At 41.2% G+C, this 18,205-nt stretch overlaps 1 protein-coding gene across 1 annotated transcript in view; it reads left to right on the top strand.

The window, feature by feature from the left end:
- Positions 1-13,412: 13,412 nt before the first annotated feature.
- LOC100741538 (zinc finger protein ush) overlaps positions 13,413-18,205 on the top strand; it is a 60,892-nt gene continuing 56,099 nt past the window's right edge. Inside the window, 1 exon segment of the mRNA XM_012382060.3 lies at positions 13,413-14,272. Within this exon segment, the coding sequence (XP_012237483.1) occupies positions 14,203-14,272 (70 nt within the window). The 5' untranslated portion in view covers positions 13,413-14,202.

Below are 18,205 nucleotides of genomic sequence, written 5' to 3'. Positions count from 1 at the left end.
AAAAAAAAAAAAAAAAAAAAGAAGAAAACGGGATGGAACGAGTGAATTTCGTAGAGAGAAAGAGAGGCAGGCAGACAGAGAGGGAGAGAGAGAGAGAGAGAGAAGTAAAAATAGTGCAAAGGGAGAAATAGGGGCGGATAAAAAGAGATGGCGAGAGAACGATCAGCGTGGGTGGAGGACGCTAAAAGGCTTGGACCGAACTTTTCGACAATAACCGGCGGCGGGCAGGCCGTTATTGAATTTTTATTGGCGACGACGAGTCAATTTGCGATTAAACCCACCCTTGTTATTCTTCCTCGCGCCACCGGCTCGACACGAGTTCGACAGTTCGTTTAAAGGAGAAGCACCTCGTTTCCCTTCCTTTCTTTCTTTCTACCCCTTTTTTTTCATCCATAGTCGAGGAGAGACAGATCGACTAAAACATGAAACTTCTTAAAGGATGATAGACAGGGGTAAGTGGATGGATGAACGGGTTTCTCTTCGGAATGACATTTGAAATTATTATGTCTGTCAGGTTGGGGATTCTAAGATGACTTCTTAAGGTTCTTTAGTGGCAAGTTTTAATCGTTATTGGATTTCGTGCCTCAAATCGCTGAACCTTGGATATCAAGGGAAATTCAGTCTGGTAATATATTTTTGTTTGCTTGGAAATTGAGGACTGTCTTTAACGTAATAAAAACAAATTCTTACTCTATACTTTTCGAAAAGTTATTAGCCGTCATTCTCTCGATTTGTCTTGAGAATGATCTTATACACGAGATATCTTATGTTATAACAGAAGTGTGAGGAAGCTTTCGAGTTGATAGTGAAGATGTCCTGCCACGTGTTCCAGAAGACGTCGTATATCCTTTCGACACTGTTCAAGGAAATAGAAACGGCTTGGCACTTGATCGAGAACCGGAAGCAGCACGTGTGGACTTAATGGATTCTTCGCGTATGCCACTTAACCGGTTGTAAGAGAAACGATCCTCACCTGTCGTTACGTAGGGTGGTTACGTGTCTTAGGGATGGGAACGAAATTCTAGTCCTAGTACTTTCGTCGCGAAACTGTTGAAGCAAGTATTCCTTCACAGAAATCTTCTTTTCTTGTTAAAATTTCGTTTGCGGATTAAGATCCTTACGAGAGAAAAAGGTTTTTTAAATGTAAATTTCTTACAATCTTTTTGCCTTCCCAATCTTAAAATTTTGGGAACAATAATTATTACAAGTAACTTTTAAATGATTTTGTGGTAGTAGAGTGACACGTTAATTTAGGCCCATCCGAATTTAAAAAAATATTTTTTTTAAATTCTATGAAATTTCCTTTACTTGTGTACTAAATCAAGTGCAGATCTTGATTAAATTTTTTATCGCTGTTAGCTGATTTTTCAAAAGATAGCCAAGCTTCCAAAAGGACTTTGGACAATATGAACAGTGATGAAAAATCGCAAAATAAAATTTTAACAAAATGCACGAATACAACGATTGATAAAATAGAATAACATTTATTCGATAGGCAAATAGAATAAAATTAAAAACAGAATAAATACAGATATAACATACACGTTAAATGACGTTGTAGAGATAATTAACGAACTAAAGGGATTAACAAAATGATAATTAAAAAGAAATGAAAATAGCCGTGCTAATGAAGCATGTACGATAAAGTTGGAACGATCCGTTCGCATGACCATTCAAAATCATCCATCCATCGAATTCGAGAGGCTTTGGAAAGGGTCGCTTCTCACCTGTCGTCACAAAGGGTGAACACGTGTTCATCGGGTGAAAAACCACGTACAAACACACGTGAGGGATGAACTGTGCCTCGTCGGCCTCCTGACACGATCGACCATCGATGCTAGATCACTCTTGACGGGATTTCCCGTTGTTTTACCAACGTTGTGAATTGTCTGGCGCAGGAAAATGACAATTACGAAACAAGTGGAAAGAACGAAAGACCGATATTCTTTCAAATTCTTAAAATTGCAAAACAGTGTCAAATCGTTCACTCCTTCGTTTTCGCATTAACGAATTAATTTCTTATTTCGTATTTACCTTTCACAGGCAAAGTGGATGGACAATGACGGATGGACTATATCAGAATTACAAAATTCACAAAACTTTAAAATACAATAAATAATAGGAAATAATAGAATTTCAAATACGAAGGTAACGAATCGAAGAATGTTCTAAATATTCCAAACATGTTCCTTCCGTTTCACAGCGAGTCGCCGCGTTTTGCAACTTCCGTTTCGGTCGCAAATCGACTTCTCGAACCGTCTGTCCGTAAAAGGCATCGGTGCTTTTCGAGGGGTTTCGCTCCATGTTAATGGCTTAATGGCGAGTCGATGTCCGATGGAAAAGGCCAACATTTCATGCTGCGTGACCAATACCCGTAGGACAATTACACGCCTCTTTTCAAGCTCCTTCTGTACCCCTTTTCGTGCTAAAGCCACCGATATCGCGAAACGCCGCTGATAACAGCGCCGGTTTTATCTTATCACGTGGAAACCCTCGTTTCACCGTCGCGTCGACTGGTCTCTTCTTCTTCTTTTCCTTCTGATGTTGCGCCGACTTCTTCGTCTTCTTTCTAGAGGCCATATTACTGCCGTTCGTCGGGGTCCTTCCACCTCTGACAGACAGTGGGTCCATTTATTCGCAAATGCCAAGGCCGAGGGAAAGATCGACGATCGGAGGTCTGGCCGGAGGTCGCGGAGGTCCGAAGAATATCTGGATCACCAGACGAGCGTCGACACGGAAAAATGATTCAGAGAAATTGTTTTCGTTTGACGATTCTTACTTAGCCGACGTAAGTCGTCGAAAGTTTTCGAGTTTGTAGATTTTTCCACGTTATTGTTCATCCTCTGTTGCTAAGTTAGGGTCATTGACTATTAGACTAGGAATTTTTATGCATTTATTCGAAAGCGCATACAATCTACAAAATATCTATATTATGCTATTAGACAGAATATTAGGCGATAGAACAAACTTTTGTTTCTTCCAAGTATATGTACTTAGGTTACAATCTTGCTTTGTTAAAATTTTACTCCTCAGAAACAAATCGACGTAACACAAAAAATTATTCGCGAAAAAGCATTTATACGTCGGGAATTATCAGATGGTCCTATCGTGGTCGAAATTAATGGTAGAAACAGGCGACCACGAGCGGAAGCAGAAGTCCTGAAAGGATGGATTGCTAGATCCTGATCGCTGACCAGTTGAGCGGGACTCCAAAGAGTCCTGGAGATAGCGGCGTGATTGCCGGGGGTTGATCGACGATTTGTCAAAGTCTCTCCACGAAACGGTAGAAAGACGACGACCGTGACAATACCGTCTGGTTCTATATTTAATGTTGCATCGCAAAAAAGCATCGATGGACCTTAGACTCAGACGTGGTCCCGAGTAACAAAAAGTCTGACTGTTTGTTTCTTCTTTACTTTTAAATAACGTCTCTTATATGCGTTGATATATAAGGAAAAATGAATTCTATTTTTTGAAAATGAGTTTTATCCATTTAGTCTACTACCCAAAATGAATTCTTTTTATTGTTCTTCTTATACTTTAGAACTTAGACTTTGTGAATATACATACTCCGAGCGTATAACGAAGTGAAAAATGTCAGGCAATTTTCATATCCCACATTTTATTGTTTCATCAAGTTCTTCATTATTTCATATTTTCGTTCTAACCTTTAAACGTGGCTTTAAATGACCTATATCTTTGTAACGTGTTGTACTTGAACAACACTTACCTACGAGGTCTAACTGTTAAACATTCAGACACCTTGTATATATAAGAAACATTTCTCGCTTGAGAAAAGCAATTGAAAAGGAAAAAAGTTAGCACCATCTTCGGTCTTCTCTAGTATCTTCACAGTCTGCATTAAGCGTTAGCGAAAAGTCCCTAGAAACTGCGTGCATTCAGGTGTACCGGGAGCGTGGTTTCCGCATTAAAAACGCGGCAGCCTCCGCGATAGTGGTTCTGACGTGTATATCCTCGGCCGCAGATGTCGCAAAACGCCCGGAGAGCAGCCGACACCGAAGTTCTCCGATAGCCTGATGGTCATTTCTCATTTGCGTAATCTCACGCTGCCCTCCTCCGTTTCTCCCATCCTCGTTCCCTCTCCTCGTCCAGCTCGTCCCCGTTTCGCATGGAAAGAGAGAAGGAGGAAGGGTGGTGGCTCTTCCGCGAGACCTGAAAGGATGGATTGCTAGATCCTGATCGCTGACCAGTTGAGCGGGACTCCAAAGAGTCCTGGAGATAGCGGCGTGATTGCCGGGGGTTGATCGACGATTTGTCAAAGTCTCTCCACGAAACGGTAGAAAGACGACGACCGTGACAATACCGTCTGGTTCTATATTTAATGTTGCATCGCAAAAAAGCATCGATGGACCTTAGACTCAGACGTGGTCCCGAGTAACAAAAAGTCTGACTGTTTGTTTCTTCTTTACTTTTAAATAACGTCTCTTATATGCGTTGATATATAAGGAAAAATGAATTCTATTTTTTGAAAATGAGTTTTATCCATTTAGTCTACTACCCAAAATGAATTCTTTTTATTGTTCTTCTTATACTTTAGAACTTAGACTTTGTGAATATACATACTCCGAGCGTATAACGAAGTGAAAAATGTCAGGCAATTTTCATATCCCACATTTTATTGTTTCATCAAGTTCTTCATTATTTCATATTTTCGTTCTAACCTTTAAACGTGGCTTTAAATGACCTATATCTTTGTAACGTGTTGTACTTGAACAACACTTACCTACGAGGTCTAACTGTTAAACATTCAGACACCTTGTATATATAAGAAACATTTCTCGCTTGAGAAAAGCAATTGAAAAGGAAAAAAGTTAGCACCATCTTCGGTCTTCTCTAGTATCTTCACAGTCTGCATTAAGCGTTAGCGAAAAGTCCCTAGAAACTGCGTGCATTCAGGTGTACCGGGAGCGTGGTTTCCGCATTAAAAACGCGGCAGCCTCCGCGATAGTGGTTCTGACGTGTATATCCTCGGCCGCAGATGTCGCAAAACGCCCGGAGAGCAGCCGACACCGAAGTTCTCCGATAGCCTGATGGTCATTTCTCATTTGCGTAATCTCACGCTGCCCTCCTCCGTTTCTCCCATCCTCGTTCCCTCTCCTCGTCCAGCTCGTCCCCGTTTCGCATGGAAAGAGAGAAGGAGGAAGGGTGGTGGCTCTTCCGCGAGAGCTCTCTCGAGGGGGTGGCTCGTGCGAACCATTTGTTCCGCGGGGCGGTTTTGACGAGGCGAACTCCCTGCCCTAATCGCTGCGGCCGTAAACGCGACGCCTCCACCGGGAGCTAATCATAATTGCGCGCCACGATAAAAAGTGTCCGGCTCTTTTTCACCGTCCGAGGCGCGCACCGCAGGGCACGGCCGGACGATGACGAAGCGGCTCGTTGCAACCCGCCCCGGATATATCTCGCCCCAGTGCAAGTGGACTGATGCGTCCGCGTAATTGACCCCGAAACGCTGTTACCACGCGATGTTGCGATACCGATAGAGAAGCATCCTTCTATCGTTCGCTCGACAATTGGCAATCTTGTTACGAATTAGTTTTCGATTAAGAGATATACCTCTTGGCTGAGGTATGAAAGGATGAAAGTTAGAGAGGCAGGTTTTCTGTCAATTTTCTAGGGATCTCGAGATTTGGTGAATTACCACGTTTGAGTCATGCTTTTGTGTTTGAATATAAGTTGTACCAAATGTGATATGTAATAAATGTAACGAATCGCATCGATCGGTGCTTCGAAAATGTAGAAGGAATAATATCGTTGTGCCGTAAAGAACGAACATAAGATTAAGCGATTAGGCAGTTTCATGCAAATTTGTAATCACAGACGTTGCAGTTACACGGTACCGAGTTCACATTCCAGCACTTTTGTACGATACCTTTTTAACCGTCGTGTTTTACATCTTATCGGATTTCAGCTTCTGCCGATCAAAATAAAAAATCGAAGGGAAGAAATCCAACAGCCAAATTCCGTATGCGCCCTTAATGACCCAGTTTCTCTACGGAGAGTCAACCCAGCTCCCCCAATAGCTCACCCCGCCCCAAATTATTCACGCTTACCGAATCGATGGCCGTGACTGTGACACGAGCGACGGTCATCTCCGCTATCCCTGTCCATCTCTTCGGACAAACGAGAGTAGAAGCTGGAGATAAAAGGATACGAGAAATCAAGGAGAGAGAGAGAGCGAGATAAACTGTCTGGATCCGAGGAAGACACCAACAAGAAGCAACGAGAGATGAAACGAGAAAGTCGAAGAGAGAGGAAGCTATCTCTCGCGTCGTCTAGACTCGAGAAGCCGTTCCTGGATTTTCTCCCCCGGGACCCTTGGTATATTCCATCCTAGGGGAGAGGGGACGAACAAGAGAGAATCTTTCGAGACAGTGAGACCACTGTTGAATCTGTTTCTCCCCTCCTCGTCGCCCTCGAGGATCTTAACGAATAAGATAACACGGCGCCAGGGAGTTCTCCTCTCCTCTCTCTCTTTCTCTCTCTCTCTCTGTGCGCATCTCTCCACTTGGACAGGCCAACGGTCACCGACACCACGTCGATGATCCATCCTTGCCTGTTCAGACATCTCACAGCCCCGATTACGCGGAATCTCTTGTCCCCTCTTTGCTTTTTCACGCTTTCGCGCTCAACGATCCTGTTTAGTCCTGGTAATTCGACGTAGCCTCTTCGGTGGCTTCACTGAATCGAGAACATTATCGGCGCCGGGCCGATCTTTAAGACGTGTTAAGTGCCATTGATGAACTGGTACGGCCTGGTCAGATTTATAAAGGGTGCATATTACAATACCCATTTGTTTGCAATATGTGTCAGGTTGAGTGTGTGAGAGAGTATTATATGATGATTCGTTGGTTTGGTTCAAGGGATGTGCACGTATACAAAAATGTATAAAAAAAAATATCGAGAGTAAAGTACATGTTACTATGTAGAGGATGGTTGGCCGTGTGGTTTAAATGACGAGGTTACTCGATAATGAAACCGTCAAATGTATTTAAAAATAATTAACAAATACAGAGAATGGTCGCTAAGACGCTCGCTACTAACTGATTCGCTAAAGACTGTGTATTGAACGCTAATAGAATCGCTCGAGTCTGAGACTGAAAAACTGGTCCTCTTACGATCGCGTTCGTTTATTTATACTGGTCGGGGGAGTACCGGAAAATTTAGATTCGTCTGTGTTTGACGGTTGCACGTAGCGGCGACATTGTTTTGCCCGAAGTTTATTTATTATTACATTATGTATGTCCTAAAAATGATGATACCCCGAGGCAAAACAACAACATAATTCAAAACAACAACAATTATATATGTAGAAAATGACACATTATTTTATTGAAGCGTCGCTTTTATATGAGTACCAGGGAAGATATGAATCTATGTACCTTAAATATCCGCAGTTTACTGATAAGTATATTCCAGAATTCTTGCAGACTTTCCGAGGAAATTAGAAGAATCTAGATTAGAAGAAATTAAATAGTAGAAGAGTCAGTTTTGGATATAAACTGCCCACCTGTTTATGTTTTGTGAAAACATACGTTTGTCTATGGAAGACTACTTTTACATAGCAATTTAAGGAAGTCGTTAATTTACAAATTATCCAATTATTATATTGTTAATGTTACACTTTGTTACATCGAGTCATTCGTTTAAAATTTCAGTCCGTTTCTAAATGTTCTTATAGCTTAGTCGAGTAGACTCGCACGTATATTATTAGCAAAACATTAAAAAAAGCCAATTAACTGGTAGTCAAAAGTGACCAGAATAGTCGGCGTTGCCATAAATCATTCACAGCGGGACTAATTAAAAAGAAAGCCGCGAGAAAGACTGGAGTAGAAGTTCGACTGGTTCCCGCCACCAACGCGGAGTCGAACTCAAGCAAGGCCTGGGCCGACGATAATTTATTGGCAGGTAATTAGCGATCGTGCGAACGATAATTGTCCGCAATTTCGCAATCCCCGTGAACTGGTGCCTGCAATAATATCGCGGTAGCCCCTGTGGTTGCGTAACTCGTCGATCCAGCGAAAATCCAAACTGATAAATGCTCGCCGCGATGCGGAAAAGGCTGATAGAGAAGGAAAAAGAGAACGGGAAAGACACGATCGTTAGCGCCGCTGAAAAGGAAAAATCGTTGCATAATTAAACGCACCTGCCAATCAAAACGTTTGTCGAATTTATTTTCGATCAGTTTCGAATAACGCTATATATCGGATAATAGTCTTTATCAATAAAATCGAGATGTTATGATTTATTCCGACACACGTAATAACTCTCCTTTCGTATTCAGATAGTAAATGAGAATCCTACCAATTTAAAATTCACTAACACGAGCAAGAATAATCCATCGTTCGTTATATTTGATTTATTATTCCAATGATTCGATTCCAAATCAGCTCACTGTCTTTCGTATCTTCTATTCTCTATATTAAACAAATTCCAATCTCAACGAGAAAGTAAATACATTTCAAAAGTAAGTAAATAAAAGACAGAAAATAAGTTTCTATTTTCTGAGACGTATAATGTTCGATAAGAAAATCACAATCTATTCTTATGGTATCTATTTTTAAGTTATTATTAATTAAGTAATTATTATTATTATTATTAAGGTTTTATTTTTTGAAACGTATAATATTCGATAAGAAAATCACAATCTATTCTTATGGTATCTATTTTTAAGTTATTATTAATTAAGTAATTATTATTATTATTATTATTAAGTTTTTATTTTTTGAAACGTATAATATTCGATAAGAAAATCACAATCTATTCTTATGGTATCTTGCCGCTTGCTCGACGTCACCAATGATCTATCTATTTATTAAAAACCTATTATAAATCGATTAAAAAATATCCCAATGTAATTATTCACGTAGAAAATTTGAACACGATCATTTCCCTACACCAGAAATGAAAATACAAGTTCTATGGATTAACCGTTACGAAAGGAAATACACCACTCTCCGTCACATCCGATGATCAATCTAAAAACACGAGTCACCCTCCAGAATCAAACCACCGAACGATCCAACTAGCCCCACCCTCGTTTTCCGACAATCGAAACCAATCTACATCAGGATAGAAAAAAAAAAAAAAATGACAGAGAAACACGTTTTACGACGTCGAGGAAGGTTCGTAAAACAACGCTCGAAACGGCGCGTATCCCGACGTAATAAAATCTAATCGCGAGTGCCGAAACGAGCCGTCGGCAACGTTCAGGAGAACGGTGTGCACGATCCACGGAGACAAAGAGTACGGTTATTAGATACAACCGTACCCTACGTGTCTTACGATCCTCCTTATCGTTATCGCCATTAGTCACGGAGCCCATTGCGCACCGTGTTACCAGTATCGGCCTGGTGTTATCGTTATCCGTTATCAGGCCGCGCTATCGGCGAAGTTCAAGCCTCGTGACGCCAATGACAAGAGGTAATTCTGGTGCCCTGAAGTCTGCCAATGACGCGATATATAAAACTCGTACGCTTATTTCTTTGCTTATTTACTCGCCAGATCCAGTCTAAAGTATTTACCGGTGTATCGATACGAACGATCATCACAATGGAATCGTTGTTCGTCGACGTAAAGTGTGATTTCGATAATGGGGGATGATCGTATGGTCTTTGGAATGTTGAAAAGGATATCGATAAGAAATATCGATGGGATATTGGCTGTTATTTTTTACGACTATTCAGGGTTTTTGATAGTTTTATTTCGTGATCGTGTACAAGCTGATAATTTATACTAATTTTATAAATGATTCACTTTTATCTATCGTTGTTGTTTATTCGCATTTTGTATGCTGAAAATTTATAATGAACGTAACGATGCATGTGAGAAGGTTGTTTTCGTGCATATTCAAAGTAGGTATTAATCGCATAATCTTCGCGATATTGAAACATGTTTTTTCCGGTTTAGAGATTTTGCCCTCGTTTAGAGTAGAATAGAGATAATTCGATTGTGTGGGATGATCGTCTGGTTTCTGGAATGTTGAAAAGGATATCGGGGAAATATCGATAGGATATTGGCTGTTATTTTTACGACTATTCAGGATTTTTGATAGTTTTATTTCGTGATTGTGTACAAGCAGATAATTTATACTAATTTTATAAATGATTCACTTTTATCTATCGTCGTTGTTTATTCGCATTTTGTATGCTGAAAATTTATAATGAACGTAACGATGAGTATGAGAACGTTATTTTCGTGCATATTCAAAGTAGGAATTAATCGCATAATCTTCGCGATATTGAAGCATGTTTTTTCCGGTTTAGAGATTTTGCCCTCGTTTAGGGTAGAATAGAGATAATAATGGTTTTCGACGGAAAGGAAGGGTTAGGATATAAAAGCGAAGAGATGCAGCTCGAAGGAGTTTTCGAAGGAATTACTACCTGTGATTAGATACAGCAACGTATACTGCATTAATTTGGTAAATAGGTACTTACTAGTCAATGTATGCGCATACTAATTCGATAGGTAAATGAATGTATCCACAAGCAGTGAAATTTAAATGTTGACTAAATAGCACGAGTTTAGTCTTCATTTAATAAAGATATGCACAAACATTCAAATTAACAATTTTGCTAGCGGATGTGCACACCAGCCACATAATTCACCAGGTGTAAACAAAGATGCATCATTTAAGTGAACACAGACTAATACGTATCTAACTAAAGTATTGTAGAAAAAATATCCCTTTTTTTCAACTGAATTTATTCCATAAACTCGTACGTTACAAAGAGGTAACATAAATAATAGTCAGTTGCAAAGTTAATTAGAAAAATAATGCTCGTTGTACCATCATTTCTCTCTATCGCTTTACTAAAATCAAACCTTGAGATCGTCTAATGTTCTCATAGGACTCCCAGTAACCGCCTCTTAACAATCGAGGAAAACCCCAGCGCACACAGCCCCGTAACCGTATCAAAAGAAAAAGAAAGAAAAAATAAAAAACATCGCACAAAACGAGCCATAAAATTCGCAAACTGCCGAGCGTTTCGTAGAAGCTGGCCGATAGAGGCAGACAGGGACGTAATCCGGCAGAGTCCTGGAAACAATCGTCGATTCACACCCCTTCCCAGAAGGCGGCGGTGTGTTCCGGTCGAAATCAGCCTTTTGCCGTAGACGCGAGAGGGAAAAGCGGTATGTTTGCCCGGCATTATCGTGAGGCGGCAGAACACGAGAGAGCCGGGGAAAGAGAGTAAAAGAGAGAAAGAGGAAGGCAACCGGTGCTGGGGACAGAAGCAGCCAAGAGGGAGCGAGAGAAAGAGAGAGAAGAGAGTGATAACAGGTAGCCATTGCCATGGGTCTCGGTGCCGCTTGGAAACCAGTGATAGCGCTTCTCCGCAACGGCGAGCATCTCGCTCCTCTGCGGTTTCGTCTTACCCTCAGCTTTTAAACAGTCTGTCGGAAGTAGCTTTCCGCGTCGCCGACGAGAGTCTGCCGTGCGCGTTAAACCGCGAGCGGCCTTGTCCGCGAAATCAACGTTCAATAGCCTCGACTAAGTCCACGCTAGAAGCTGCGGATTTAGGAGAACTGTCGACTGTCCCGTTCGTTGAAACGTTCAGCTTTCGCAGGAATAATTTCGTAATACGCTGAAGAGAGTTCGAGGAAGGACGTAATGGTTAAAGAGTAACGACGCAGCTTTTCTTGGGGTAGTTCTGGTATTCTTGGAGGGAATTGTGAAGTGGTTCGGTGACGTCGTTTAGGGACCGAAGAATTTTGGAATTTGGGAGCTGCTGTGCTGAGGGATTGCTTGTTGGGTTGATGTACCCTTTGAGAGAAGCGTGAGAGGTACAGGTATAGGAAGACCATTGCATCCTGAACGATATACTTTCCCGACGTGATAAAGATAAATTAAAGATGGAATTTGCAGCTCTCATTTATGAAACGTGAGTTATCAAAGAAAATAGCAGACGGATTTGCGATATTGAACTTGTAAGAAAACACGAAAAGTATATGAAAGTGAATGATCAAGACGTGCAGATATTTAGTGATGTAAAAGGAATCATACAACAGGACTGTAATCTTAGGACGCTAAACTTATTGCTCCAAAAATGTAACCCATCAGGAAACAAAGATATTTTGCAGGAAATACAGGAGAAAGACCGATCATATGCAACATACGATACTCCGATTACCAAATATCCACGTACTCAAATTAACCATCCCTCGCCAATTCTATAACACCACAACCTACTTAGTCTCGTCATACTTAACGCTACAACTGCATCGAAGAGAGCCGCGCGTCTTTCAATCGCTTGATAATCTTACAGTGCGAAATTTTCATCCATCAAAGCACACATAGATGCGTACACAAGACAATTACATTTAACATATACAAGCTATCATAAATAATACTTCGATTGCCAAAATATCTACATTTTAAATCAACTATTTCCCTCGAATACCGCAATACCACAACCTACTTATCATCAATGCCCATCAGTCTCGATCTTACGACCGCGTCAAAAAGCGTTCCGCATCTTGCAACCTTCCAAACTCTCGCACGAAACGGATTGCGTGAAACGAGCCACGTTCGAGCGTCAAAGCGACGAACCTGCTGGCCGGTTGTCCGCATTCAATTACCCTTATCGTGGTCCAAGTGTCAGACGTTATCAGCCGCGGGGCTAGTGGCCAGCCGTGACGAAAATTTCACCGGTCGATCGTGCCTCCTAATTGTCGTGGGTCGCGCGCGCAATTAGCCGCCGGTTTTCCGAGCGAATCGGCGTCGGCGTCGACGGCGGTGTCGACGGCAGTGGCCACGCGTTCTGCGTGTGCGCGATCGATAAGATGCCGATCGTGCCGGCTTATCGGGCAACGGGCGGCCGATAAGAGTCGGTCCCCGTAGCTGTCGGAGCGAGCGCGGCCAGGCCGCGATACGCGGATTATCCGCGTGGCTCGTTTATTCCCGTGCTCGCTGCTACAACGACGACAATCGGCCTACCGACCTTCTCTTGTCCTCTCTCTCTCTCTCTCTCTCTTTATCCCTCACGTTCTATCTGTCTGGAAATACAGTCGTTGTTGCTCGGATTGTCGTTACATCGAAGTCCAACACCAGGATGTATAGGGAGCAGGATTAATTGTTTGTGAAGGGATTGATTCGGTCTTTGGGTAATCGGTCGAGGAGTTTGGTGAATAACGTTGGATATCGTCAAGTCCTGTGTAAAGTGTATTTTTATTCTGAAAAGAGATTTGATGTGTTTGATGTACATGTTGCATAGTAAGCTGGATGGATAAATAATCTCAATTACCATCTTTGATCGATAATGATATATCGGAGACGTGGATTAAATACATTTGCTGTATTAAAAAATTGCGATAAGAACAAGCAAAGATTATTTTATAACATCTTGTTTGTTTACTTTGTCTTCTCGACTTATTATTCGCATGTTTCTAAACGATGATTTTTATAAAATCAAGGTAAGACGATCGATCTTACTTCTAAATATAACTCGAACTTCAGTCAAGAAGAACGATAAAACGCCGCGTGTTAAGAACGTCGAGTGCAGATAATAAAGTAGATCGAACAGCTGTATATGGATGATTAAAATCCACAGATCGATGCAATGATCGATTACGATACCGGTAACGCTCGATGGAAGACGCTCGACTCGATTTACGTGAAAAGTTTCACGATTTACCGACAAAACTGTTATCTACGCTAGGACTCGGTCGATCCCTAATCAAACATCGAACACTGGAAAATCGCGTGTGTATGAATAAACATTCGAAGCACACATAGAAAGAGGTAACGATCGTACACGATCGATGTTTGCGATGTAGTCGATGGATAGCGATAGAACGAGTCGCAATCGGACATGGCGATCGCGATCGCGATAATCGTCTGACGAGCATCGTGCCAATAACGTGACGCGATATCTCACGGGATCTACCGATCGGATCTGATCGACGTTCGATCGGGACCGTCTTGAAAAACCGCAGAGTGCTTGTCGACAATTGCGTCAAGTTGAGTCAACAGAAATCATCGTACTCGAACAAGCTGGAAAAATTGAATGGGATGCGCTGCGTGACCGACAGTCGACAAACACAGAATGTTTCGCGTGGTGGACAGTGAATTCGTGCAACAACGTGCTATTGGACTGTGTTGTTCCGACGCGCTACGTTGATGAGAATAAAAGGTGGATCTGAGAATGAATAGTGAGCTTGTGGTCGAGTAAAATTTCGATCGAAATGAGTATACTGTTGTGGAGGCAACGCAGAGGCAGTCAGCTCAGGGCGGAAACCACGCTTTCACTGACAAGTAAGTAGTTTAAAAAAATACATAAAAGATCGAAAGTTTTGAGACGATGGTTGGTAATACTCGACGAAGTATGGAACGTAAACCAAGTTAATATTAAGGTACTTTGAGTATGAAAGTTATTTTTAATTTTCATGCGATCCTCGAATTTTCATATCGCAATTTTACTCTCGTAATCGAAACGAGAATTCACGTATGTTAGTAGCATAAATTTAAGAAATTGTTTACGATTTCATTAAAGGAATATAGTTGGATATTTCTAGGACACTCTATATGCGAAATGCACATCCATAAAACGCAGAGTTCCGACTCGTATGTTGTTCTATCTGACTATCACTCTATCTTTCTAACAACGTTATCTCGTGTACACTTCGAAATTTCCCACTCAATTATGTTCGTATTCATCGTTGTCAAACTTCCAATATCATAAAGTATATAATGGAATAACCCGAAGTAAAAACGAAGGTATACAACGGTATTTAAATTCAGAAAGCTACAGCCAAAGATGTTACTGTACAGCCAAAACACTCGTCTACTTCCAAGAATATTATAACGAGAAGATAAAACAACCTCGAAAGCTACCTTTCTCTTGTTGAAAAACCAAAAAGAATGGAAAGCAAAACAGAAAAATGTGGATCCAGTTCCTAGTACCGTTTCGACGATCGATCGTCTTGCGATTTCCCATTCGATTCGACGGGGGTGATCGAAAGCACAGGCAGAACGGGAGAGAAAAAGAAGGAGTTTCGTCGAACGTTGCCGGTCGCGGCCTCGGAGCGTTAATGGGAGGAGTTCATTAAGATCGCGCGATTAGTGGCTTATCGCGGCTAAGCGAGGCTCGTTACTTTACCGTGACGTCACTTCCTCCCTGTGTCGCCGGCATCGTTGTCCGTTGCCTCTCTTTCCGTCCGTGCTTCCAGCTTTCTGCCCGCCTCTTTTGTTCCCCGAATTCGAGCTTACACACCGTTTCCTTCTGGTTACTCCACGACTAGAGCATCGTTTTCCCTTCGCTGCTTCTCTTTGCTTGTTTTTCGCAAGAAATCCAAAGTACGTAGCGTTCAACACGCGAATAGACAATAAAATTTGATACTTTTTCGATCATATTTCTGGATATCAATAGGATCATATAATATCGTAATATAATAATATAAATATAATAATGTAATATGAAAGATATAATATAATATTGTAGGCGTAATTATATAATTAAAGTGGCACAATTAGTCGCAAAATATGCGATTAGCGATGAACCTCTTGGAAACGAAGCGATTTATATTGATGGAGTCGATCGGTTTAATTTTTACATGGTCCATTTATTGCTTGAAACTTTAATACGATTAAAGGAGTGATTCTGGGAATTTTAGGTAATCGTTCGTTGTTACAAAACCTTCAAATTATGCGAAGATGAATTGGCAACGATTACAATTTCGGTGATTAAATTGGAAACTGGTTCTCGAAGGTTTCTCGTTTAGCCTCGAAGAAAAAACACTTTTCAATTTCAAGATAATATAACATTTATTAAAGATCGCTGCTTATAATATTATGTTAATTAATTAGCAGGGCAAGGCAGAAAGTTTGTCCCCGGTGGATTTGAATATTCAAAAGCTTAGTCTTAGGTTAAGTTTCTGTAAAAGTTTCAAAAGTCTCTTTCGCAAATCTACTTACACAAAAATATTAATTCCAGATAATACTATCTTGTTATACGTAGAATTCTTCGTCCGTAAACTTCTATTAGAACATTATGTTTTTTCGTACAGCACTCCAAATCAAACAAATTCCAATTGATTCTCAAGAAGAAATATTGGGAAGGATTGTTTTCGAGTGTCGAAAGTAGATACAGATTGCGTGATCCAGATGGTAATCTCTCGTCATTTGTACGATCATTGGCTTTGTTAATCGTCGTACGATCATGAAATAACGATCTTATAACGGAGCTACGATAAGCCTGATAAATTGTCTAGACAATGGTTAGCGGTAAGTGCGGGATGGATCCGATCGATCTGGTCATTGATCGATATCGCGACCACACATTCGGTTATCTTCGCTTGGACTTTGTCCCATCTTCTGTTTGTTGATTTCCCTTTATCTTATAAACTTCAGCTCCGATAGTCACGAATATTCTTATGATACAATTACTGTGATCGATATCGCAGATGATTACCGATGACGTTTAATCTTCGGTTTCTTGAACGATAAACTGATATTGGTTCTTCGACAATAAATGAGGTAGGTCAACCTAGTTGATCGTGCCTAAGTTTTTACACGCGTAATCGATGCTTTTTTGAAATATCTACGTAGAATTTCTGACAGAAAGTAACTGCAGTTTTTATTAAAATTTTGTTCACTAATGTAATTTTTAAATTGGTGGGATTTTAAAGGATCGTAAAACGATCTACGTACAGTAATTCTTAACTCTGTGTGATTTTAGAAAATAGTAGAGTAATTTGTAAGTTGGAAGAATTGAGAAAGAATTGACTTTATAAATTATAGACTTTTAAGAAAGAAGTAAGGGAAACAGAATTTACCGAGCGATAGCACAATTTTTACAACTCCTTCGACGTAATATTGCAGCGAACTTATAATTCGTACGAAACTATTATTTTAAAGATACGTATAGTTCGAACGATTACTAGTTTTCTATCGCTCGATCAAAACGAATCAAATGCTACTCAAACTTAATCGAATTACTAATCTTGATGGATTAATTATCGCATGGGAAAGATAAAACATACATAATATTTCAATATCTTTACGATTAACGGATATTAATCATTTCTTCATTACGATTTACAAACATTATACGTTTAATCTTCGAAGTTAGATCTAGCTTATTATTTTAGTTTATGGGATTAATCGAAAGATTCTCATCCTATCACTCCAGCCTAAATTCCCATTAAACTCCAATCTTGAAAATATTAATCAATTTTAATCGAAAACTCGCTCTCACCTCATCGAATCACCAAGTTTAAATTCACCAAACATTGTTGGACCCAGCGAAGCCACTTTTTAGCCTGTTCACCGGGCAAATTTCCGCTCGGTCGAAGGTGGGTTTCGTGGCGGATCGTCTGGTGCGCGAAACGGAGCGGTGGTCGATTTTCAGCAAGAGCAGACGCGAGTCGAGGCGATCGGTGCCGCGATTTCGAGGACAAGGGAAGGCCGAGGAGGAAAAAAGAAGGCCGATGGACCGTGTTGAACGGAGATGAACGAGGCGAAGGAGGTGGCGCGGAGGGTTCCACGAAAGGCAAGAACGAAATAAACGATAAGAGGGACGCCGGGTTAACCAACAAGCAAATTAACACGTGGGAGGGTCCGATCGGCAAATGAGATAATTGTGCAACGAGGGGCCCCTCGGGGCTCTTTCTGTCTCTCTCTCCCTCCCTCTCTTTCTCTCTCTCTCTCTCTTTCCTCTGCTTCTTCTTCGCTCTGTCTGTCCCAGTTGAGTCCGGCTGTATCGTTTCAACGTCGATTCATCCAACTGTCTCTCTCTCTCTCTCTCTCTCTCTCTCTCTCTCTCTCTCTCTCTCTCTCTCTCTCTCTCTCTCTCTCTCTCTCTCTCTCTCTCTCTCTCTCTCTCTCTCTCTCTCTCTCTCTCTCTCTCTCTCTCTCTCTCTCTCTCTCTCTCTCTCTCTCTCTCTCTCTCTCTCTCTCTCTCTCTCTCTCTCTCTCTCTCTCTCTCTCTCTCTCTCTCTCTCTCTCTCTCTCTCTCTCTCTCTCTCTCTCTCTCTCTCTCTCTCTCTCTCTCTCTCTCTCTCTCTCTCTCTCTCTCTCTCTCTCTCTCTCTCTCTCTCTCTCTCTCTCTCTCTCTCTCTCTCTCTCTCTCTCTCTCTCTCTCTCTCTCTCTCTCTCTCTCTCTCTCTCTCTCTCTCTCTCTCTCTCTCTCTCTCTCTCTCTCTCTCTCTCTCTCTCTCTCTCTCTCTCTCTCTCTCTCTCTTCGTTCAT

The sequence above is a fragment of the Bombus impatiens genome, unplaced genomic scaffold (genome assembly GCF_000188095.3).
Source record: "Bombus impatiens unplaced genomic scaffold, BIMP_2.2 scf_0142, whole genome shotgun sequence".
In the NCBI taxonomy this organism is placed as follows: Eukaryota; Metazoa; Arthropoda; class Insecta; order Hymenoptera; family Apidae; genus Bombus; species Bombus impatiens.
The sequence above is the reverse complement of the archived record's forward strand: the minus strand, read 5'-3'. Positions and strand labels throughout refer to the sequence as shown.